Source organism: Panulirus ornatus, chromosome 1 (assembly GCF_036320965.1).
Source record: "Panulirus ornatus isolate Po-2019 chromosome 1, ASM3632096v1, whole genome shotgun sequence".
NCBI classification, from domain to species: Eukaryota; Metazoa; Arthropoda; class Malacostraca; order Decapoda; family Palinuridae; genus Panulirus; species Panulirus ornatus.
In genome coordinates this window covers 16,062,755-16,090,564 of record NC_092224.1, presented here as the reverse complement: position 1 = coordinate 16,090,564, position 27,810 = coordinate 16,062,755, and the positions used below count along the sequence as shown (strand labels likewise).

The following is a 27,810-nucleotide window of genomic DNA, read 5'->3' as shown; positions in this document are numbered from 1 at the left end:
TGTGATATGAGCTAGTATGAGTTGTAGAATTTTCACCCCTCCTTAATCCTTCCTTTGACTACAGACTTTCTACCTTAAAGATTTATGTGTATAAACATAACAAGACGTCAAATCGATCCCTTTTTTAAACTCATATTTTGCCTTTCAACCAAGATGGCCATGCTTAGGCAGTGCATGTCTGTGCAATGTTTGGAAGAACAAGAAGAGAGGAGTAAATCTGTGTTTGAATGATAAACCTGGGTGAAGAAAAACTCAAAATAGTATTTAACATTGTTATATGTAACATGCCCATTTACAGTTACATTAAGTGCCTTAAAACTATAAAATCTATACCTAAATCATGATCACAAAAGCACATGTTTATAAAATTTAGAGACAAACATACCATAAATTCATAGGTGTAGAAATACCCATTTCACAGATATGTTCAGGTGTTAAGAATGTATGGTATGTACAACAGTACTGTCTTCTGTCATAAGACAAAGAGAGTTTCTTATGCAGAATGATACCATCTAATGTCCCTGAAAAAAGGTGAATTGAAAATACATTGCAATATATCAGTTACAGACATGTTCACTATTTATCAAAAATATACATAACTGATGTTGTAGACAATAGATTTGATTATTGAGACTCATTCCTAGGCTTATAGAGCGAGTTAAAGATACTAATGTTCATAACCTTTGTTTACCTCTTAGTTGAAGATAACACCGCATAGAATATTCTGCATTAACAACTGGTAGCTAATGATTGATATGCTATGTAAGCAATGCCCTATCATGGTGCCTATCAACAGATGATATCAGCCCACCTCAAACTTTCAATACCAGGCAAAAAATTAAGGGCAGTTGCCAAAGCAGGGCAAATCAAAGGGTTGATAGATGGCATGTGCTCACAGCACTTGCTTAGTCTCAGATATATATAATTCAAACTCAAAATTCATTTCTAGAGCCCGACAATGTCCCAAGAATGATGGTACTTGTTACATATGGCAATAAGATACTGCTTTGGTTGCACTACTTGCAACCCTGTCTTTTTGTCATTCATCATCTATTATGAATTATCATGTATAAGTGATGGATTAATGAAAAGTTATATTCATACGACTGTTATAACTATCAAAGTAATTTGTACCAGGAGTGTTCATATGCACTTTGTTACCCTTAACTGTTTCAGTGGCGATTTGCTAAGCTGGGACAATTCAGCTTACTCCTGCTAGATGGAGGGTGAATTTTAATAGGTCATAAAGTTCCATAAAGCTATCAAGGCTTGGACAGCATAAGAAATAAAGCAAATACTGTATACAAAATGGTATTCATTACAATGTAACATCATAGAACTGAGCATATACTGTAATGATATAAATCTTAGGTTGGATGTTAAATATCCTGGTGTAACTGAAACCTACAGTACACACATAAGTGGGATTGATAAGACTGGCATGCTAACCCATCTTTACAAAAATCCTTCCAATGTAAGGAGATGGCATCTGTGACTGTTTGGGTGTGTGACTGATGGTGTGGTGAATGCTTGGTTGGTGTATAAGAGAGACTGGTGCTCCTGAAGTGGACCCCATGACAATGGAGAACCTGTCTTGAGATAAGTAATTCAACCAAGTCAGTAAATACAGCACTTTTTAGCACTAAGAGAATGACCTTCCCTCCACTTGCCAGAGCTTCACCCAGGTCATACATGGTAATGCCAGTAAAAGTCTGGGAATGCAGTGTTCAAGCCCCAGATGACAGTTTTACATCAAATTGTAACCACCTCCATGTCCCATTCTGCATTAAGAAAAGGCAGACATGTAGGCTTTGTAGTAGCAAGGTCTTACACAGGTCTCTCCCTTCATAAAACAACTATAAAGTTTTTTAATGACTACCATATCAAGAAGTTGGAAAATGAAGCTGAGATCTATTTCAATGGAAAATACATTCAGTTTATTACCATTACGTATTAAAAACAGTTTTGAGTATATTTCTGCATTAAAGTACAGTTTGCAGATTATTACTGAGTTTCTAAATAATATCCTTATAATCCTTTGCTGGGCGAGGAGGCCATCATTGGCATACTGTGTAACATATATTAATCAATTTTTCAATATCAAGGCTATTTCTATGCTTGCCTGACAGAGGGTTAAGATGTAAATGGATAAAAGAACAATGTCCTGCAATTGACTTGCCATCTGCAAATAGGACTTCACTGATCATATAAAGAGCAAGGGCTTGAAAATAATTTGGAAAGAGAATGTAGACTTTTTACATCTTAATACATCAATAAGATATCCTCATCTTCCTGCTCCTAAATGTTAATAGAAATAATATCTGTAATGAATCTGCTTAACATTTAAAGACATCTTAATATAAGAGGCACAGGTAACATTAAAATACAAAGGAAATGAGTCAGTGTTTGTATTATCCTTTGTCTAGAATACCCGTGAAATTATTTCCCCTGCTCCTTACATAACATTAATAACAAAAGCAAAGTGCAGTATCTTTGAAAACCTATATCTTTTTTGTTTTCAGCTCTTATGTTATAAATCATACTAAACTTAGAGAATTCTGATAGCCTTTATTATAACTATTCTACAGTAATTATGAAACTATTTAAGACCAGGCTATGAAGAAGCACAGTCAAATTATAAATGTAATCTTACGAAAGGTAACCCCTGCTATGTGCTATCAGGAAGCCTAAACTCAACATATACATTGTCACTGGTCAAATGGCATCTGCAAGGATCACCTGTCTCCTGGCCTATCTTCTAGTCCTAACTTCTCCGGAACCAATACAAATCTGAAACTGATAGAAAGTTACACAACTTCAAGATAAAACACTACATTAAATCCTATGACTCACCTGAGCAACTTTACAAAGAACTCTACCCTGAGCTTGCCAAAACATTTCTTATACATATTCACCATTTCCCTTGTGAGCAAGGTAGTGTCATGGACAAATGACAGCCTTAGAGGGAGAACTCTTCAATTGGCTCCTTTCTCTGTTTCTTCTTCTAGAAAGTAATTTCCGCTCTTACCACAAGAATTCATGTCTCCCGATACTTGTGCCGAGAACAGAATCTCTTAAATGAGTTATGACCCAATACCATCTGTTTGATCCCCAGCTTACAGCATGAGTTTTGTTTAACCTGGTTTAGAGATATTGCAAATTCCATGCACCCTCCACAGCTTGGTATGAAAATTTCCTCTCACTCACTGCCTTGTCAGCTTCTTGAACTTCACCCATTACAACCAAGAGGACGCAAGACTGTTGTGACATTCACTTGCACTAATTTTTTCAAAGCTTTCAACCTACTTAACCATAGCATGATCAACAATAAACTCATCAACCATGAGATATCATGCTCTAAGCTTCCTAGAGGCTGTCTCCACCTTCCACAAAGCAAAAAGATGGGATCCTTGTGATTCCTCATCCTTATCAATAATGCCATAATCTATGCATCTCCAACATAAGTATGTTTGATTCATGATTCTGTCCTTAGTGCTATTGTTACCAAAGCTCTCCTTATTACATCGCCTTTCAAAACAAACTTAACAGCAACTGCCAGCATCACCACATTTAACCAAACTAAGACCATGTTCAGTCCCATGCCATTCTGTCCCTTTCCATAATGTTCAGTCCATCAACCTTCTTGGTGATACACAAAGCTGGAAGGAAAAATGACAGCACCATCATTAAATCCTTTGGTTATACTCAATCATTACATCCTGTTGAAAAGTAAAACATTCTAGACCAGCCATCAAGGAATATCTGCTTTGCAGCAATATGCAAAAGACAGTAGACACAGACAAGAGTGAACCCACTCAAAGGGGATATACTTTTCTATTTTTGACTCATGGATCTGCAACACAGACAAAAAAGAACCCACAGATTTTACCCACACTGAACTGGTTACACATGGTGAAATAGTTTCTTTTTTCATGGTGAAATACAGTAGCTAAAACAAATATCTGTGCAGGTGAGGGTCGATATGCACTGAAATTTTATGAGACATAATAATGGAAGGGGGGGAGGGGGGTGATTAATGCCTGTCCTCACCCACCAACATTCAATACCCATCACAGGTATGTATTGCCCCATGGAAATAGTCTATCAGTTATATATGTGATGACTATCTTACAGTATAGGGAGACACTTATTACCACTCCTGATATATGGCTTACATAGTAATGTAGCATTTATGGGCTATGGTTGCATTGCATGATTTATTTTGGTGCTTTACTGCCATCTAATAATCAAATCATGAGATTATGAACTTGGTTCATGAGATCATCTCTGGTTATGAACCATATCACAGCCAACATGTAAAAATTTTTTGTTTCTCATGCCATCCATCAAAGAAACCCCACAGGAACTGCGGGGAGCCACTGTCACCCTTTACAATAAGGGTCACAGCATTTCTGAAATTGCCCAATGGGTCAGTGTTCAACAAAATAATTAACTGAATGAAATGTACTGTTCCCTGTACCATTGTACTCATAGATGTATGAACTGTACATGTCCACTTTTGCCAGTGCACATGTTCATGGCTCATCACACCAGCAGTGGCTAGGTGGGGCTTAGTCAGTGTCAATGGTTAGTCACATGAAGGTTAGCCACTATAATTTTCCTCACATGTAGTATATGCATAGCACTATTTTTCCCATTCAACTTCACATTCTTGAGTGGAATAGTGCAGGGAGAGTAGTGTTGTGTTGAATTATCTTATCAGTTACTAAGTGCTTGGTGGAAAATGTAAAAGCAAATAATAAATGAATTTTCCTTTTCTTTCAAAGTGTAAGTGTTTAGAGAAAAAATGGAGGTAAAATAAATGTAAGGCCCTTCCATCAATTTGAGTTTCATAATCTGGCCCTAATCCTAAAGTAACTGAATAGCCCTGGTTTAGTGTGTGGTGCGATAGTAGGGTGGTGGGCACCCAGCAGTGTGGGAACATTTGCCAGTCATTTCAAAGAAGGGGTGCGATTGAGACAGAGGTGATGCCACCCATCTCCTGTGAAAGGATACTTCTTTACGATAAAGTGAGGACAGACTACCTGCTTTCATTGCACCTTTCACATGGCACAGTGAGTAGTATTTGAACCTACGTGGGAAAATCCTAAGTTATTGCAAGGCTGCTAACCTTCTTGAGGAGATGGGGTGCACCCAAGGAAATCGCTTCAGATGGGAGAACCAATCTAGACAGTGAGGAGATGGAAGCTTTCTACAAAAAATGGGGAATCATGGCCCGCATTCCCTCAGCCCACTTCCCCAAGACCAATGGATGTGCCGAAGCAGTGGTAAAGGCAGCCAAACAGGTGTTGAGGGGCAAAATGGGTTTTGGAGGTGGTCTGCACAACAGCAAAGTGACTCAAGCCATGCTCCAATATCTCAACACCCCACTATGAGAGGTGGGGATGTCATCCGTACAGTTGGCAGTAGGAAGACAGTTGTGGTGTCCCGGCACCCTAGCAGCATTATCTGATATGCCAGCAATGGAGAACTGCTTTACAAAACTGGGAATGGGCCATAGCAAAGAGCTGCGCTCCCATACAAGGTGGCCCAGCAGGTGACGCGGCTACGCTGCTCTGTGGGCACCCCATCTGCGTGCAGTGGGACATGTCAAGCATGGTGGCGAAGATGAAGCCCCATAGACAATGCTCAGTGAATATTTGCCTTCTGCCTTGTCAAATTTTTATTTCATTCTCTTTTTGTTGTTTTCTTGTTTTTGGTTTTGTTTTTGTTGTAATAAAATGTCACATTTAGTTACCCAAAATCTCTTGGGGGGTATAGAGTTTAGTGTGTGGTATGATAGTTGGGTGATGGGCATCTAATAGCATGGAAATGCTCATTGGGCAATTGGAGGCAGGAATCACACTGAGATAGAGGTGATGGCAATCCTCTCCTCTTACAATCACTTGAGCCATTTTCAGTCATAAGGATTGCAAAATCATTAATACAAAAAGTCACGATTATTAAATACAGACACACTGTATACAACTTGACAACAGGGTAGCTTGAAGAAGACTGAGACTGAAACAAAGCGAGTCTACGCCACGCTACCAAAAACAAGTGCAATATGAACTTTCTATCTCATGCAAGGATAACAGCCCCATCCATACATGTCGAGCAGTTAGGAAATGGTTTGCCTTATATCCCCATACAACACTTTTGGAGCTCCCAACCATACCCCTGGATCTTAATTCCATCAAGTATGTTTAGGCAGCCAAGAGAAAATATATGCAGAACACAGAACCGCACCTGACCTGCAATGCTGAGAGCTTCTAAGAAGCCTTGATGGATGCGATATAACATCCACACTGATAGAATCCATGCCTCGTGGGCTTAATGCCAACATAGTGGTAGGAGGTGCTTACACAAAATACTAACTAAATGAAAAAGATAACCAATTCATTTGTTCATTTCCTATATTTGAGTATTCATGCAATATTAGCGCACACTTCTGATGCCATATCAGATGCTTATCAACAGGAGGAGAGATAACATACCATTACAGGAAAACAGTTTAAAGGGAGTGGTAACCACAAGCTGGAAAGTATACGTCACTACTGAAATGGAAGGTCAAACTTTCGCTGGTTCTTAAAAGTAGTGAACTTTACATATTTTTTATTGTTTAATGGTGAAGTTTAAGCATATCACTGTGAGCAATTTCATAAGGCTATTTACAATATTACAAACATGATTAATGAATACAACTGAAAATATCACAATATATCAACATATGGCAGCTGCATTAATGCAGGTCTACCAAACTCAAGCCTGAACAGCACTCATATGCAAATATCTTTTGACCATGGTCACATAATGTTACACACAAAGTATGGACAGACATTTGTTTTAGCTACTGTGTATCCAAACATCTGCATGAAATGAGAATTTATGTAACATATTGCAATATATATTTCCAAATGAAAAGATAATAACAGGCATGAATCTCAAAAGTACACAAGCTTCCTACCCTGTTACACTTGAACTTGCACCATATTTCCATTCTTATTTCATGGATACTATCAAAAACATTCAAATATACACACTTTTCAATGATGAATCAACCAGATCTTAGAAGAAGCAAAAGGACAAACATCAGTGACTCTGGGATAGTTTGTAGATGTCTGGGTTCATGTTTTATGGGACATCCCCCCTCAGATATCCTTCTCACATATGAAGCAGATTATCTAGTAAACTGTAGCTTATCTTTAAGTAACCTATTCAGACTAAGTTCTAAGTTCAGACAGGACAAATGTGAACACAGATGTTTAACATAAGATGGATGAATTATATAGAGAAAAAGGAGGACTCTTGTAAACTACTTATTTTTCATAACTCTTTCAAAGGTTGGCTTTTCTACGCTTGACAGAAACAAGAAAAATGAAGACTTACTCAAAGATGTTTTCTCCTGGTTTAAGACATAACCATCCAGCAAAGAAAATTACTTACAACTGGTGCAGAACTTAGATACAGATACAGTAGCACATAAATTTAAGCAGTAAAGCTTCATGGAACAAGTCTCTGAATGTGTGCTTAACCATTACTCAAAATCATCAAGCACAAACACAAACCAATTTAGACAGTTACACATGCATGAGTATGCTACAAGTTCGATGATTTGCCCTTTTCAACATGTTCCCCATCTTCATAATCATCATTAATGATACATCATGAAAAACTGGAGAGTTGACCAAGAAAATACCTCCTTCATTTTGTACAGGTAGAACTGATCAAAAATGAGCCTAATAACTATTTTGAAGTTGGAATTATCAGCAGATTATTAGAACAGAATTACTGCTGCTATAAAGGTAGGAAAATTAGAGAGAAAAAACATAAGTAGCTCAATCAGTATTGAAGTCTGGAAATAAACTTATGGAGACGTTTTGGCAGTCCTATCAAAAAATTGTATAAAGTATTCAGTCTAGCCAACACCAAACAATGACTAAATATTCTTTAGCCATTTTCTAAGTTTTCTAAGAGCTGACTCTTTTTGTATTAGCATGTTTTTTTTTCACTATTTACAGTTTTTCATACGAAGATATTTGCAGAAATATATTGGAATGAAAAATTTATTGATTTTCTATATAATTCATAAATAGTTTAAAAGTTATGAATAAAAAATATATAAACCATTGTGTTTTACCATTTCATTACTTTATATAAATTCAGCTTGTGGCATATAAAAAATATATATAAATCTCTTTTGTGATAATTACTGCTTTCATAATTACCATCACAGGATACCCCTTCTTAACAAGAGTACTTCTAAATCTCATACAGAATTTCAGTATATATGTCTGATTAATGTCCTCTGAAACTATCCAGAGGTGCTGGGATACCTGAATATATACAAAACTGATGAGAAAGGCAAAGCCTTTGTTTATCACTCTTCTTCAATCTAAGGAAACAGCAGAAACAAAGCATTTGTGCCCCTTTATCCCTTGATTTCATTATATGGAGACAAAAGGAAATAAAGCACTTGTGTCTCTTAACACCAATAAAAATTAATGAGCCATAAATTCACACAAAAGCCTGGAGAAAGGAAATCTAAAACTTGACAGCAGTGAGAGCTTGACGTTATGGAACACCATCCACTGGTGGGCTTTGGCACCATGGAAAAACTTTTGATATATTGTCTTTCCATAACTCCATACCAGCAATAAATCAGTAATAACAGTAGAGCCACTATATCTAACTTGAAGGAAAATCTGTAATACTTCATTCAGGCAAAATGTAGTAAGCGGTTAAGAACACTAATGTCTTCAGCTTGCTGTAAGGCTCAAAATTCTGTCATCAACGTCCCAAAGACATACCAGAATAGTCTATAAAGATGGTTGGCTATCTCTGTCTGGCTTACGATATTTGGCCTGTACCCACACTCGATACATAGTGAGTTGTTTCCCTCTGTTCACTTGCAAGCGACGATCCACCAGGTTTTGAATCTCATCCAGTCCAGCCTGCATCATTAAGTCTTTGACTTCCCCTGCAATTGTAACTATATCATAAATGTGCCCTTCATATTCTATCCATTCTTCACCTTAACAGCTAAAACCAAGTTTCAAAATATAAATTACAGCAAAACATGTTTCCATTGAGAGTGGTATGTGAGGGGAATATGTGATTAAAGTACTGGTACTGAAACTTGCAAGCACCTTTATCAATGCAAAAATTTGATGCACTAGGCATAAGTGAAACAACAATGTGTGGTAGTCAGATCTCTTAGTGGAATCAAGTGAAGGGTGCAAGGTTTGTAAGATGATAAAGATGGTTATAAAAGAGAAAATATAGAAATGTTCACACAATGTAAAAAGTATGAAAAGATATTTGAATCCAAATGTGTATGCTTATAAATATTAGCTGCAGAATTCACGTAACAGTTTCAGAAGTACGATAATGGCTGCATATATGCCTTTAAAGCATGAAAGTAGTAGAGGATGTGTGGATCAGGTGTTTGCTTTGAAGAATGTGTGTGAGAGATACTTAGAAAAACAGATGGATTTATATGTAGCATTTATAGATCTAGAGAAGGCATAAGATAGGGTTGATAGAGATGCTTTGAGGAAGGTCTTCAGAGTATAAGGTGGGGGAGGTAAGCTGCTAGAAGCAGTGAAAAATTCTTATCAAGGATGTAAGGCATATGTATGAGTGGAATGAGAGGAGAGCGATTAGTTCCCAGTGAAGGCCAGCCTGTGGCAAGGGTGTGATGTCTCCATGGTTGTTTAATTCTTTTATGGATGGGGTGGTTAGGGAGGTAAATGCAAGAGTTTTAGAGAGAAGGGCGAGTATGCAGTCTGTTGGGATAAGAGGGCTTGAGAAGTGAGTTAGTTGTTGTTTGCTAATGATACAGCCCTGGTGGCTGATTCAAGTGAGAAACTGCAGAAGTTGGTGACTGAGTTTGGAAGTGTGTGAAAGGAGAAAGTTGAGAGTAAATGTGAATACAAGCAAGGTTATTAGGTTCAGTAGAGCTGAGGGACAAGTTAGTTGGGATGTAAGTTTGAAAGGAGAAAAATTGTTAGAAGTGAAGTGTTTTAGATATCTGGGAGTGGACTTAGCAGCGAATGGTACCATGGAAGCAGAAGTGAGTCACACAATGTGTGTGTTTGTGTGTGTGTGTGTGTGTGTGTGGTGGGGGAGTGGGGGGTGGCGGCGAAGGTTCTGAGAATGATGAAGAATGTGTGAAGGGAGAGAATTTTAACTCGGAGCAAGAATGGGTATGTTTGAAGGAATAGTAGTTCAAATAATATGATATGGTTGTGCTGCATGGGCTAAACATAGGGTTTTATGGAGGAAGATGAATGTGGTGGATATGAAATGTCTGAGGGCAATATGTGGTGTGAGGTGGTTTGATCGAGTAAATTATGAAAGGGTAAAAAAGATGTGTTGAAACAAAAAGAGTGTGGTTGAGAAAGCAGAAGAGGGTGTGTTGAAATGGTTTGGACATATGGAGAGAATGAGAGAGGAAAGATTGACAAAGAGGATATATGTGTCAGAGGTGGAAGGGACAAGGAGAAGCAGGAGACCAAATTGGAGGTGGAAGGATGGAATGAAAAAGATTTTGAACAATTGGAGCCTGAACATACAGGAGGGTGAGAGGCGTGCAAGGAATAGAGTGAATTGGAACGATGTGGTACACCAGGGTCAATGGGCTGTCAGTGGACAGAACCAGGGCACATGAAACTTCTGAGATAAACCATGGAAAGGTCTGTGGAGCCAGGATGTAGATAGAGAGCTATGGTTTTGGTAAATTACACATGACAGCTAGAGACTGAGTGAGAGCAGATATGGCATTTTTCATCTGTTTCCTGGTGATGCTGTTTCCTGTGGGGTAGAGTGGCACCAGGAATGGATAAAGGTTAGCAAGTATGAATATGCACATGCGTATGTATGTACATGTATGTGTATGCATGTGTATATATATATATATTTTCTTTTAAATTATTTTTCATTATACTTTGTTGCTGTCTATGTGTTAGCGAGGTAGCGCAAGGATACAGATGAAAGAATGGCCCAACCCACACACATACACATGTATATACATACACGTCCACACACGTACATATACATACTGATACATTTCAACGTATATATATATATACATAGACATACATATACATACACATGTACATAATTCCTGCTTTCTGCCTTCATTCATTCCCGTCGCCACCCCACCGCACATGAAATGACACCCCCTTCACCCCCCCACAACGCTTGCGAGGTAGCGCTAGGAAAAGACAACATAGGCCACATTCGTTCACACTCAGTCTCTAGCTGTCATGTATAACGCACCGAAACCACAGCTCCCTTTCCACATCCAGGCCCCACAAAACTTTCCATGGTTTACCCCAGATGCTTCACATGCCCTGGTTCAATCCATTGACAGCACATCAACCCCGGTATACCACATCGTTCCAATTCACTCTATTCTTTACATGCCTTTCACCCTCCAGCATGTTCAGGCCCTAATCACTCAAAATGTTTTTCACTCCATCCTTCCACCTCCAATTGAGTCTCCCACTTCTCCTCGTTCCCTCCACCTCTGACACATATATCTCCTTTGTCAATCTTTCCTCACTCATTCTCTCCACGTGACCAACCCATTTCAACACACCCTCTTCTGCTCTCTCAACCACACTCTTTTTATTACCACACATCTCTCTTACCCTTTCATTACTTACTCGATCAAACCACCTCACACCACATATTGTCCTCAAACATCTCATTTCCAACACATCCACCCTCCTCTGAACAACCATATCTATAGCCCATGCCTCGCAACCATATAACATTGTTGGAACCACTATTCCTACAAACATACCCATTTTTGCTTTCCGAGATAATGTTCTCGCCTTCCACACATTCTTCAATGCTCCCAGAACTTTCGCCCCCTCCCCCACCCTGTGACTCATTTCCGCCTCCAAATCCACTCCCAGATATGCAAAACACTTCACTTCCTCCAGTTTTTCTCCATTCAAACTTACCTCCCACTTGACTTGTCCCTCAAATCTACTGTACCTAATAACCTTGCTCGTATTCACATTTAATCTCAGATTTCTTCTTTCACACACTTTACCAAACTTTACCAAGCTTCTGCAGATTCTCACCCAAATCAGCCACCAGTGTTGTATCATCAGCAAACAACAACTGACTCACTTCCCGAGCCCTCTCATCTACAACAGATGGCATACTTGCCCCTCTCTCCAAACCTCTTGCATTCACCTCCCTAACAAACTCATCCATAAAGATATTAAACAACCATGGAGACATCACGCACCCCTGCTACAAACCAACATTCACTGAGAACCAATCACTTTCCTCTTTTCCTACTCTTACACATGCCTTACATCCTCGATAAAAACTTAACTTTTCACTGCTTCTAGCAACTAGCCTCTCACACCATATACTCTTAATACCTTCAACAGAACATCTCTATCAACTTTATCATATGCCTTCTCCAGATCCATAAATGCTACATACAAATCCATTCGTTTTTCTAAGTATTTCTCACATACATCCTTCAAAGCAAACACCTGATCCACACATCCTCTACCACTTCTGAAACCACACTGCTCTTCCCCAATGGGGAGGTAAGTGTGAATGGAGAAAAACTGTAGGAAGTGAAGTGTTTTAGATATCTAGGAGTGGATTTGGCAGCAGATGGAACCCTGGAAGCAGAAGTGAGTCACAGACTGGGGGAGGGGGCAAAAGTTCTGGGAGTGTTGAAGAATGTGTGGAAGGCAAGAACATTATCTCGGAAAGCAAAAATGGGTATATTTGAAGGAATAGTTGTTTCAACAATGTTATATGGTTGCCAGATGTGGGCTATAGATAGGGTTGTGCAGAGGAGGGTGGATGTGTTGGAAATGAGATGTTTGAGGACAATATGTGATGTGAGGTGGTTTGATTAAGTAAGTAATGAAAGGGTAAGAGAGATGTGTGGTAATAAAAAGAGTGTGGATGAGAAAGCAGAAGAGGGTGTATTGAAATGGTTTGGTCACATGAAGAGAATGAGTGAGGAAAGATTGACAAAGAGGATATATGTGTCAGAAGTGGAGGGAACGAGGAGAAGTGGGAGAACAAATTGGAGGTGAAAGGATGGAGTGAAAAAGATTTTGAGTGATCTGGGCCTGAACATGCAGGAGGGTGAAAGGCGTGCAAGGAATAGAGTGAATTGGAACGATGTGGTATACCAGGGTTGACGTGCTGTCAATGGATTGAACCAGGGCATGTGAAGCATCTGAGGTAAACCATGGAAAGTTCTGTGGGGCCTGGATATGGAAAGGGAGCTGTGATTTCAGTGCATTATACATGACAGCTAGAGACTGAGTGTGAACGAATGTGGCAATTGTTATCTTTTCCTAGCGCTACTTCGCACGTGTGTGGTTGGGACGGGGGTCATTTTCATGTATGGCAGGGTGGCGACAGGAATGAATAAAGACAGCAAGTATGAATTATATACATGTGTATATATGTATTATGTCTGTGTATGTATATATATGTATACGTTGAAATGTATGTGCGCATGTGGACGTGTATATATATACATGTGCATGTGGGTAGGTTGGGCCATTCTTTCACCTGTTTCCTTATGCTATCTTCCTAACGCGGGAGACAGCGACAAAGTATAATAAAAAAAAATATATATATGTGTGTGTGTGAGTGTATATGAGTGGATGGGTCTTTCTTCGTCTATTTCCTGGCACTACTTTGCTGACATGGAAAACGGCGATCAAGTTCAATAAATCATAATAAATATTCACAGATATATGAGCATGTATTTTTACATATATTTACAAATTTTTACACATGTACAGTGAACATTCAAAAATATTTGCATACATATACACTTCAAGATTGCTTCCAGATAGTGGTATCCTCTAAAATACGCTCCAACAGTAAACAAGAGACACAGCAGCCATACAAAAGTCAAAATGCTGACAGGGTATTCAAATCAAACTTGCAAAAACTAGTGCTCATATGATGACTCCTGGTCCCTGCTACACTAATCATCTTATGATGACTCCCAACAGTGAAAGGTTAATGCACCAGAACCAGAGCCCTGCCTTCCATCATTACAGCAGCCATTCTGATAACCACTCCAAACCTATAAAGAAGCCCACAGTTTCATCTATATCAATATTTTTTGTGACAATTTCTTAAGTAAGCATCTGGGTACAAACAGACAGTCTTATACACAAATGTACTTCAAAATAACCTGTAGTTCTGGCATAATGAAACGCTTGAAATAGATTATCAGTTTGTACCTCTGTGTATAATGACAATTTCATCTATAAGAATTAATTCTAGTAACCAAGGAAATCCATCCACATGATTTTTGTTTTAAAAAAAAAAGGGAAATAATTCTCCTTTCTCAAAATCAAGATTCTTGTTCTGGCTAATCTAGAGATGTTTCTCCTTTCAACACCTTGTTACGCATTATTAAAATCCACAGTACATAAATATTGCTGTTCATAATCTTCCATCTTGTTTTGCTTCTTTAACACTGCTCTTTCTGTCCATATATTGTTGAACTTATTTGCTAAGATAACTAATTCTTTTCATCCTAATCTTATTCATTATCATGGATGAATGTCAAAACCATTTTACCTGGGAGCTAAACCAATATACAAAATTCTTTAGCGAATATTTCAATGTGCATTAACATTAAGTGACACACCTTTTCTAGAGAGGCCTGTGTAAGAACCACACTATGTAGCTTTGAATTTGGGAAATGGCAAAAAGAATGTGAGAAAACTGGTCAGAAATGTGTCTTTAGTCTTTTTCATCAAAAGGGTGACATATTCAGCAAAAACAAAAAACCAGCAAGTTATTGCCCCACTTTCTCCTCATACAGTTAGATTCTATTTCTTTTTACACTGAATAGCAAGATGTAGTGTGTAGAAAGATTAGTAACTTTCTTTGGGTATTTGGGACAGTGGACTAACCACATATGAGCACACAGGATTTAATAATGCTAGACCTGTCTAATCACAAACCAAAATTAAAACCAAAGTCATAAGCTTAATTCAGTTCCTTTTCACCATTATAAACCTGATACATAACATCATTCATATTACTCAATAATCATCTAAATACCTTGGGTAAAGAAGTAACATCGTGTTCCATCTCCACGAACATAAAAGTTGTCTGCCAGGCATCTTCCCTTCTTAAATCGGAGTTGTGCCATATCAAAGCGACCATAATCACGAAAAAGCAAAACACCTCCAGGACGAAGATATGCTGCCATGTTTTGTACAACCTGCATCAACCTAGGGAAACAAAGTGCAGCTGTGATGCAGTGATATACAATGCAGTAAACTAATGTAATTACAATATATCTCTGTAAATGAAAATAAGTTTTGAGTTTTACTGTGAGGCTCTTTTCTCGACCTAGAGTGTTGGTGTCAGAAAACTTAACACAGACATGGAGGTGTTGGATCATACCTTCTAACATTCTATGAAACAGTGCAGAAAAAAAGCCTCGAATGAGAGGTCACAAGTATTTTATTTCTTGAACAGAAGGGCTTCAACTATGTATGTCTGCCATAGATAAAATGATTATACGGCAAGAAAAAGTTAATGATTCCTGAACTGACAAAAACATATCTAATCTTCCTTCCATAACCTAAATGAAATGTTGCTTAACTTCTTATTATAAAAAAAATCTCCATGTGATGTTAATGTAGCAATGTATAATTTTCTCATACTTTACTGCCTTTCTTGTTTAGCAAAGAAGCATCAAGAACAAAAGAACAATTGCCTTATTAGCTCAGACCAAACATCTAGTTGTCATTCATAATGTAACAAAAAAAGAGAATACTATCCACATTCAAGCCCTAAACGACTACTAAACTCTGCCTGCTGGTAGTTATGCTGAAAAGTCATCATTGGAAAAGTTGTGTCAACTAATTCCAAAAGAATCTCTTCTTTCCATACAGCTGAATATAGTAGAACCTTCAAGCTGCAGGGGCCCCTGGAGGTCTTGGGATGACGATGATGATAATAACAATAACAGTAATAATAATAATAATAATTGTCAATGGATTGAACCAGGGCATGTGAAGCGTCTGGGGTAAACCATGGAAAGTTGTGTGGGGCCTGGATGTGGAAAGGGAGCTGTGGTTTCGGTGCATTATTACATGACAGCTAGAGACTGAGTGTGAACGAATGGGGCCTTTGGTGTCTTTTCCTAGCGCTACCTCGCACACATGAGGGGGGAGGGGGTTGTTATTCCATGTGTGGCGGGGTGGCGATGGGAACAAATAAAGGCAGACAGTATGAATTATGTACATGTGTATATATGTATATGTCTGTGTGTGTATATATATGTGTACATTGAGATGTACAGGTATGTATATTTGCGTGTGTGGACGTGTATGTATATACATGTGTATGTGGGCGGGTTGGGCCATTCTTTCGTCTGTTTCCTTGCGCTACCTCGCTAACGCGGGAGACAGTGACAAAGCAAAATAAATAAAAATAAATAAATAAATAATAATAATAATAATAATAATAATAATAATAATAATAATAATAATAATAACAATAATAATAATAATGATAATAGTAATAATAATAATAATAATAATAATAATAATAATAATAATAATAATAATAATTATAAGAACTGGTGATGGGAAGAAAGAATACTGCCCAAGTATTCCCTACATGTCACAGAATGCAACTAAAAGGGGTGGAAGCATGGGGCTGGAAAACCTCCACTCCTGTTTTATTTTCCAAAAGAAGAATCAGAGGAGGGGGGCCAAGTGAAGATTTTTCCCTCTAACGCTTAGTCCGCTGTTCTTGCGGCTACCTCACTAATGTGGGAAATAGTGAATATGTAAAAAAGGAAATACTATTTACATTTGTTTTACTATACTTGATCGCCATTTCCTGCATCAGTGAGGTAGCACCAAGAAACAGACGAAGAAAGACCCATCCACTCACATACACACATATATACATACATTCACATACACATACATATACATATATATATACATATCAATAAATACACAAAAACATACATATGCATACATAAACACAGACATATACATATATAGACATGTAAATATTCATACTTGCTTGCCTTCATCCATTCCCAGCAAAACCCCGCCCCAAAGGAAACAGCATCACCACCTCCTGTGTCAGCGAAGTAGCACTGGGAAAACAGACAGAAAAGGCTACATTCGTTCACACTCAGTCTCCAGCTGTTATGCGTAATGCACTGAAACCACAGCTCCCTATCCACATCCAGGCCCAATAGACCTTTCCATGGTTTACCCCAATGTTTCACATGCCCTGGCTCAGTCCATTGACAGCTCATTGACCCCAGTATACCACATCATTCCAATTCACTCTATTCATTCCACACCTCTCACCCTCCTAAATGTTTAGGCCCCAATCGCTCAACATCTTTTTCCCCTCCATCCTTCCATCTCCAATTTGGTCTCCTGCTTCTCCTTGTTCCCTTCACCTCTGACACATATATCCTCTTTGTCAACCTTTCCTCACTCATTCTCTCCATATGTCCAAACCATTTCAACATAACCTCTTTTGCTCTCTCAACTACACTCATTTTATCACCACACATCTCTCTTAACCTTTCATTACTTACTTAATCAAACCACCTCACACCACATATTGTCCTCGAAAATACCAATAGTAATGATTTTTTTCATACTTGATTGGCATTTCCTGTGTTAGCAAGGTAGTGCTAGGAAACAGACGAAGAATGACACACCTGCTCGCATGCATATATATGTATACAGAAGCTCCCCAACTTATGACCTTGCGACTTATGACCATCCATACATACAAATGGGAAAAAACATGAATAAAAAATATAAGTAAATATAAAAATTATGCCTGGTCATATGTACACTAGTGCTAATGGCTGTGGGCATACACTATTGTATGTCAAACAATCCCTCCATTGTGTACATCACAGCATCTCACTCAGTTCTTGCTCTCATTTAACATTCAGTAAGTACTCGTTAATCAAGTGAATCTAACGAATTTTCATGTTGAATTAAACCATTTCTTTATCAAAAAAGATAACGAACAGAAGAAAAAACTCATCACATGCTGATACATCTGGCAAGAAGCTAAGGAAGATGCTTGATTTGCGATCAAAAATGAAGGTAATCACCCAATATGAAGGAGGAAAAAAGTGATTGCATGTGATCTACAGATGCCTCATTCGATGGTCTCCACAATTCTAAAAGAAAATGAAAAAATATGTGAAGCAGTGAAAGGTTCAGCAAGTATGAAGTCTTCAGTAATAACAAAGCAACAACAAGGACCCATCTGGGAAAGTTGCTGATGCCATGGATGGAAGATCATATTAAAAAAGAAGTACCACTAAGCTTACTAACAATTCAGGTGAAGGCTAGAAGTCTTTTTGTGACAATGAAGGAGCAAGCGGGAGAGGATTACACTGAGAACTTCACAACGAGGCAAATCATGGTTGATAAAGAATCTTGAATAAAAGGTAAAAAGAAACTAGAAAATAATATAAAAAAAGATAATCACAATGGACATTGAGTAGGATAAAAGAATGCTGTACAGGTATATGAATTCCATAGGCCAGACTGACATACATCTGACATGTCCATTTCGAGATCCAACCAGCCAGACAGAATGGAACTTGGACGTATATTAGGAGCATTTGTACATATATGCATATACACATACATATGCATGTGCATATATACATATATATACACATAACTACACATACATATAAGTACACATGTACATATTCATACTTGCTTGTTGCCATCCATTCCTGATGCCACCCTGCGTTACAGAAAAAGCATAAATTCATGAAGAGAAAAAATCATAACATATACATTCCCTTCTCTCCCCCATACCTGATTGCCACCCCCAGAATCAGCAAGGCAATGACAGGAAACAGAAGAAAAAAGGCCACATCCACTCACACCCATATGCAAGATGTCATGGGCAATGCACTGAAACCACAGTTCTCTATCCACATTCAGGCCCTATAGATCGTTCCATGGTTCACCCCTGACATTTCACATTCCTGGTTCAATCCACGGACAGAACATTGACCCAAGTATACCACATCGTTCAAATTCACTCTATTCCAGGCACGCTTTTCACCCTCCTGCATGTTCAGCCCCAATTGCTCAAAAGCTTTTTCACTCCATCCTTCCATCTCCAATTTAGTCTCCCTGTTCTCCTTGTTCTCGCCACTTCTGGCACATATATCCTCTTTGTCAACCATTCCTCACTCATTCTATCCATATGTCCAAACCATTTTCACACATTCTCTTCTGCTCTCTCCACCACACTCTTTTTACTTCCACACATCCCTCTTACCCTTTCATCACTTACTTGATCAAACCACTTTACACCCAATATTGTCCTCAAACATTTCATTTCCAACACATCCATTCCCCTCTGCCCATGCCTCACACCTACATAATATTGTTGGAACTACTATTCCTTCAAAGATACCTCCCAGATAATGTTCTCTCTTTCCACACATTCTTCATTGCTCTTAAAGCCTTCACACCCTTCCCAACCCTATAACTCACTTCCACTTCCAGGGTTCCATTCGCTGCCATGTCAACTCCCAAATATCTAAAACCCTTCACTTCCTCCAATTTTTCTCCATTCAAACTTACATCCCAGTTAACTTGTCCCCTAACCCCGCTGTACCTAATAACCTTAATTCTATACACATTTGCTTTCTACTTTCTTCTTTTACATTCTCTTCTAATCTTGGTCACCAACTTCTACAGTTTCTCACTTGAATCAGCCAACAGTGCTGAATCAACTGCAAACAACAAAACTGACTCAATTTGCAGGCCCTCAGATAACAACAGATTGCATACTTGCCCTTCTCTCCAAGACTCTTGCATTTACCTCCCTCACCAACCCATCCATACACAAATCAAACAACCATGCTAATATAACACACCCCTGCTGTAGACCAACTTTCACTTGGACCATTCACTCTCCTTCTTCCTACTCGTACACACACCTTACATCTTGGTAAAATCTTCTCTGCTTCTAGCAGCTTACCTCCCACACCATTAATTCTTAAGATTTTCCACAAAGCATCTCTATCAATCCTATCATATGCCTTCTCCAGATCCATAAATGCCACATACAAATCCACCTGCTTTTCTAAATATATTTCACACACATTCTTTAAAACAAACACCTGATCCACACATCCTCTACCACTTCTAAAACCACACTGCTCCTCCCCAATCTGATGCTCTGTACATGCCGTCATCCTCTCAATCAATATCCTCACATATAACGTACCAGGTTCACTCAAAAAACTTATACCTCTTTAGTTTGAACTCACACCTCTATACCCTTTGTTTTTTACACAATGGCACTATACATGCATACTGCCAATCCTCAGGCACCTCCCCATGATCCATACCTACAATGAATATACTCATCAACCAATCAACAATACAATCACCTCCTTTCTTAATACATTCAACTGCAATACTATCCACTTTAGCTATCTTGCCACTTTTCATCTTACGCAAGGCTTTCACTACCTCTTCTCCCTTCACCAAACCACTCTCCTAGACTCTCTCACTTTGCATACCACCCCGAATAAAACACACAACATCTACCACTCTGTCATCAAACACATTCAACAATCCTTCAAAATACTCACTCCATCTCCTCCTCTCTTCATCAGTATCAGTTATCACTTTCCCTTTTGCCCCCTTCACCGATGTTTCCATTTGTTGTCTTATCATATCATTTACCTCCTAAAACATTTTCTATTCTCCTAAAAGATTAATGATACTCTCTCACCCTAACTCTCATTTGCCCTCTTTTTCAATCCCTGCACCTATCTCTTGACCTCCAGCCACTTTCTCTCATACATCTCCCAATCACTTGCACTCCTTCCCTGTAAGTACCTCCTAAATGCCTCTATCTTCTGTTTCACTGGCAACTTTACTTCTTCATCTCACCGCTCACTACTCTTTCTAATCTGCCCACCTTCCACCTTTCACAAGCCACATGCATCTCTTCCACATAGCAACACTGCTTCCCTAAACACCTCTCATTCTTCATTTACTCCCCTTGCTTAATTCACTCTCACCTTTTGCCATTCTACACTCAATTTCTGCAGGTATCTTTTCACACAAGTCTTCATTTCAAGCTCACTCTCTCTCACCACTCTCTCCTCCCCAACATTATTTCCTCTTTTTCGAAAACCTCCACAAATCTTCACCTCACCTCCACAAGATAGTGATCAGACATCCACCAGCTGCCCCTCTCAGCACATTTACATCCAAAAGTCTGTCTTTTACGTAAATGCCTATCAATTAACATGTAATCTAATAATGCCTGTAGACCATCTTTTCTACTCACATACATATACTTGTGTATATCCCTCTTTTTCAACCAGGTATTCCAATCACCAGTCTTTTTTCAGCATACAGCTTCACAAGCTCTTCACCATTTCCATTGATAATACTTGAATACCCCAGGTACCCCAATTATACCCTCAATTGCCACATTACTTACCTTTGCATTTAAATTACCCATTACTAACACCCAAAAAACTTGCCTCTCATGATCTTTCTTCTCATGGCCTGGTGCATAAGTATTGCCCACACCAATCTAGAATTCATTTCCTTACGCTCTATTACACACTCCCACAACTCCTGCTTCAGGAGTAGTGCTACTCCTTCCTTAGCTATTGTCTTCTCACCAACCTCTGACTATGCTCATAAGATATTTCCAAACCATTCTTCCCCATTACCTTTAAGTTTTCTTTCACTTATAGCCAGAATGTCCATGTTTCTTACCTGAAACATACTACTTATCTCTCCTATCTTCTCGTCCTTGTTACATCCACACACATTCAGGCAACCCAATCTGAATCTGGCTCCTTCTTCTGTTTTTCTCTTTCAGAAATTGAAATACAAGACAGGGAGGGTTTACAACCCCCCCTCCTGCCCATTTTAGTCACCTTCTACAACATGAAGAGGATTAAGAGGTGAAATTCTCTCTCCCCTACCTCAGAGATAAAATAATAATCATTGTTGTCATTGTTATACTTGATTGCCAATTCCCACATCAACAAGGTAGTGCCAGGAAACAGACACATCCACTCATATAAACATTTATTTATTTATCTATTGTGCTTTGTCGCTGTCTCCCGCGTTAGCGAGGTAGCGCAAGGAAACAGACAAAAGAATGGCCCAACCCACCCACGTACACATGTATATACATACACGTCCACACACGCAAATATACATACCTATACATCTCAATGTACACATATATATACAAACACAGACATATACATATATATACACATGTACATAATTCATACTTTCTGCCTTTATTTATTCCCATCGCCACCTCGCCACACATGGAATAACAACCCCCTCCCCCCTCATGTGTGTGAGGTAGCGCTAGGAAAAGACAACAAAGGCCCCATTCGTTCACACTCAGTCTCTAGCTGTCATGTAATAATGCACCAAAACCACAGCTCCCTTTCCACATCCAGGCCCCACACAACTTTCCATGGTTTACCCCAGACGCTTCACATGCCCTGGTTCAATCCATTGACAGCACGTCGACCCCGGTATACCACATCGTTCCAATTCACTCTATTCCTTGCACGCCTTTCACCCTCCTGCATGTTCAGGCACCGATCACTCAAAATCTTTTTCACTCCATCTTTCCACCTCCAATTTGGTCTCCCACTTCTCTTCGTTCCCTCCACCTCTGACACATATATCCTCTTGGTCAATCTTTCCTCACTCATTCTCGCCATATGACCAAACCATTTCAAAACACCCTCTTATGCTCTCTCACCCACACTTTTTCTATTTCCACACATCTCTCTTACCCTTACATTACTCACTCGATCAAACCACCCCACACCACATATTGTCCTCAAACATCTCATTTCCAGCACATACACCCTCCTACGCACAACTCTATCCATAGCCCACGCCTTACAGCCATACAACATTGTTGGAACCACTATTCCTTCAAACATACCCATTTTTGCTTTCCGAGATAATGTTCTCGACTTCCAAACATTCTTCAAGGCTCCCAGAATTTTCGCCCCCTCCCCCACCCTATGATTCACTTCCACTTCCATGGTTCCATCCGCTGCCAGATCCACTCCCAGATATCTAAAACACTTAACTTCCTCCAGTTTTTCTCCATTTAAACTTACCTCCCAATTGACTTGACCCTCAACCCAACTGCACCTAATAACCTTGCTCTTATTCACATTTACTCTTAACTTTCTTCTTTCACACCAATTACCAAACTCAGTCACCAGCTTCTGCAGTTTCTCACATGAATCAGCCACCAGTGCTGTATCATCAGCGAACAACAACTGACTCACCTCCCAAGCTCTCTCATCCACAACAGACTGCATACTTGCCCTTCTTTCCAAAACTCTTGCATTCACCTCCCTAACAACCCCATCCATAAACAAATTAAACAACCATGGAGACATCACACACCCCTGCCGCAAACCTACATTCACTGAGTACCAATCACTTTCCTCTCTTCCTACACGTACACATGCCTTACATCATCGATAAAAACTTTTCACTGCTTCTAACAACTTGCCTCCCACACCATATATTTTTAAGACCTTCCACAGAGCATCTCTATCAACTCTATCATATGCCTTCTCCAGATCCATAAATGCTACATACAAATCCATTTGCTTTTCTAAGTATTTCTCACATACATTCTTCAAAGCAAACACCTGATCTACACATCCTCTACCACTTCTGAAACCACACTGATCTTCCCCAATCTGATGCTCTGTACATGCCTTCACCCTCTCAATCAATACCCTCCCATATAATTTACCAAGAATACTCAACAAACTTATACCTCTGTAATTTGAGCACTCACTCTTATCCCCTTTGCCTTTGTACAGTGGCACTATGCAAGCATTCCGCCAATCCTCAGGCACCTCACCATGACTCATACATACATTACATAACCTTACCAACCAGTCAACGATACAGTCACCCCATTTTTTAATAAATTCCACTGCAATACCATCCAAACCCGCTGCCTTGCTGGCTTTCATCTTCCGCAACGCTTTTACTACCTCTTCTCTGTTTACCAAATCATTTTCCCTAACCCTCTCACTTTGCACACCACCTCAACCAAAACACCCTATATCTGCCACTCTATCATCAAACACATTCAACAAACCTTCAAAATAATCACTCCATCTTCTCACATCACCACTGCTAGTTATCACCTCCCCAGTAGCCCCCTTCACTGAAGTTCCCATTTGCTCCCTTGTCTTACACTCTTTATTTACCTCCTTCCAAAACATCTTTTTATTCTCCCTAAAATTTAATGATACTCTCTCACCCCAACTCTCATTTGCCCTCTTTTTCACCTCTTGCACCTTTCTCTTGACCTCCTGCCTCTTTCTTTTATACATCTCCCACTCATTTGCATTATTTCCCTGCAAAAATCGTCCAAATGCCTCTCTTCTCTTTCACTAATAATCTTACTTCTTCATCCCACCACTCACTACCCTTTCTAATCAACCCACCTTCCACGCTTCTCATGCTACAAGCATCTTTTGCGCAAGCCATCACTGCTTCCCTAAATTCATCCCATTCCTCCCCCACTCCCCTTACGTCCTTTGTTTTCACCTTTTTCCATTCTGTACTCAGTCTCTCCTGGTACTTCCTCTCACAAGTCTCCTTCCCAAGCTCACTTACTCTCACCACTCTCTTCACCCCAACATTCTCTCTTCTTTTCTGAAAACCCATACAAATCTTCACCTTCACATCCACAAGATAATGATCAGACATCACTCCAGTTGCACCTCTCAGCACATTAACATCCAAAAGTCTCTCTTTCACGCGCCTATCAATTAACACGTAATCCAATAACGCTCTCTGGCAATCTCTCCTACTTACATACGTATACTTATGTATATCTCGCTCTTTAAACCAGGTATTCCCAATCACCAGTCCTTTTTCAGCACATAAATCTACAAGCTCTTCACCATTTCCATTTACAACACTGAACACCCCATGCATACCAATTATTCCCTCAACTGCCACATTACTCACCTTTGCATTCAAATCACCCATCACTATAACCCGGTCTTGTGCATCAAAACCACTAACACACTCATTCAGCTGCTCCCAAAACATATATATAAACGCCTATACCTACATATATTCACACATATACATATCAATATAAACACAAATACATACACAGACAAATATATATTTTTTTTTTTTTTTTTTTTTTTTTTTATACTTTGTCGCTGTCTCCCGCGTTTGCGAGGTAGCGCGAGGAAACAGACGAAAGAAATGGCCCAACCCCCATACACACGTACATACACACGTCCACACACGCAAATATACATACCTACACAGCTTTCCATGGTTTACCCCAGACGCTTCACATGCCTTGATTCAATCCACTGACAGCACGTCAACCCCTGTATACCACATCGCTCCAATTCACTCTATTCCTTGCCCTCCTTTCACCCTCCTGCATGTTCAGGCCCCGATCACACAAAATCTTTTTCACTCCATCTTTCCACCTCCAATTTGGTCTCCCTCTTCTCCTCGTTCCCTCCACCTCCGACACATATATCCTCTTGGTCAATCTTTCCTCACTCATTCTCTCCATGTGCCCAAACCATTTCAAAACACCCTCTTCTGCTCTCTCAACCACGCTCTTTTTATTTCCACACATCTCTCTTACCCTTACGTTACTTACTCGATCAAACCACCTCACACCACACATTGTCCTCAAACATCTCATTTCCAGCACATCCATCCTCCTGCGCACAACTCTATCCATAGCCCACGCCTCGCAACCATACAACATTGTTGGAACCACTATTCCTTCAAACATACCCATTTTTGCTTTCCGAGATAATGTTCTCGACTTCCACACATTTTTCAAGGCTCCCAAAATTTTCGCCCCCTCCCCCACCCTATGATCCACTTCCGCTTCCATGGTTCCATCCGCTGACAGATCCACTCCCAGATATCTAAAACACTTCACTTCCTCCAGTTTTTCTCCATTCAAACTCACCTCCCAATTGACTTGACCCTCAACCCTACTGTACCTAATAACCTTGCTCTTATTCACATTTACTCTTAACTTTCTTCTTCCACACACTTTACCAAACTCAGTCACCAGCTTCTGCAGTTTCTCACATGAATCAGCCACCAGCGCTGTATCATCAGCGAACAACAACTGACTCACTTCCCAAGCTCTCTCATCCCCAACAGACTTCATACTTGCCCCTCTTTCCAGGACTCTTGCATTTACCTCCCTAACAACCCCATCCATAAACAAATTAAACAACCATGGAGACATCACACACCCCTGCCGCAAACCTACATTCACTGAGAACCAATCACTTTCCTCTCTTCCTACACGTACACATGCCTTACATCCTCGATAAAAACTTTTCACTGCTTCTAACAACTTGCCTCCCACACCATATATTCTTAATACCTTCCACAGAGCATCTCTATCAACTCTATCATATGCCTTCTCCAGATCCATAAATGCTACATACAAATCCATTTGCTTTTCTAAGTATTTCTCACATACATTCTTCAAAGCAAACACCTGATCCACACATCCTCTACCACTTCTGAAACCGCACTGCTCTTCCCCAATCTGATGCTCTGTACATGCCTTCACCCTCTCAATCAATACCCTCCCATATAGTTTACCAGGAATACTCAACAAACTTATACCTCTGTAATTTGAGCACTCACTCTTATCCCCTTTGCCTTTGTACAATGGCACTATGCACGCATTCCGCCAATCCTCAGGCACCTCACCATGAGTCATACATACATTAAATAACCTTACCAACCAGTCAACAATACAGTCACCCCCTTTTTTAATAAATTCCACTGCAATACCATCCAAACCTGCTGCCTTGCCGGCTTTCATCTTCCGCAAAGCTTTTACTACCTCTTCTCTGTTTACCAAATCATTTTCCCTAACCCTCTCACTTTGCACACCACCACGACCAAAACACCCTATATATATATACATATATATATACATGTACATATTCATACCTACTTGCCTTTAATCCATTCCCGCATCACCCTCCTACATAGGAAACAGCATTGCTACCCCCTGGTTCAGCGAGGTAGCACCAGGAAAACAGACAAAAAAGCCACATTCATTCACACTCAGTCTCTTTCAGGCATGTGTAATGGACCAAAACCAGGCCTCACAGACCTTTCCAGGGTTTACCCCAGATGTTTCACATGCCCTGGTTCACTCCATTGACAGTAAGTTGACCCTGGTATCCCACATTGTTCCCATTCACTCTATTCCTTGCATGCCTCTCATCCTCCCATATGTTTAGGCCGCAATTGCTCAAAATCTTTTTCACTCCATCCTTCTACCTCCAATTTGGTCTCCCACTTATCCTTGTTCCCTCCATCTCTGACACATATATCCTCTTTGTCAACCTTTCGTCACTCATTCTCTCCACATGTCCAAACAATTTCAACACATCCTCTTCTGCTTTCTCAACCACACCCTTTTTAATACCACACATCTCTCTTACCCTTTCATTACTTACTTGATCAAACCACTTCAAACCACGTATTGTCCTCAAACATTTCCAACACAACCACCCTCCTCTGTACAACCATATAATATTGTTGGAACTACTTTTCTTTCAAACATACCCATTTTTGCCCTCCAAAATAACGTTCCCTCTTTCCACACATTCTTCACTGCTCCCACAACCTTCGCCCCCTCCCAAACCCTGTGACTAACTTCCACTCC

The 27,810-nt window shown here is 39.6% G+C and overlaps 1 protein-coding gene across 4 annotated transcripts in view; it reads right to left on the bottom strand.

Moving 5' to 3' along the window:
* Nucleotides 1–258: 258 nt before the first annotated feature.
* The window catches only part of Mettl2 (methyltransferase-like protein), a 55,060-nt gene continuing 27,508 nt past the window's right edge, over nucleotides 259–27,810 (bottom strand). For 2 of the 4 annotated variants that reach the window (XM_071679332.1, XM_071679475.1), the window contains 2 exons: nucleotides 15,091–15,263; nucleotides 259–8,980 (listed from right to left, as the gene is read on the bottom strand). In XM_071679332.1, coding sequence (XP_071535433.1) covers nucleotides 8,820–8,980; nucleotides 15,091–15,263 — 334 coding nt within the window. In that variant the 3' untranslated portion in view covers nucleotides 259–8,819. The remainder of the gene's footprint in view (nucleotides 8,981–15,090; nucleotides 15,264–27,810) is intronic. The other 2 variants (XM_071679421.1, XM_071679554.1) reach the window with 2 other exon arrangements.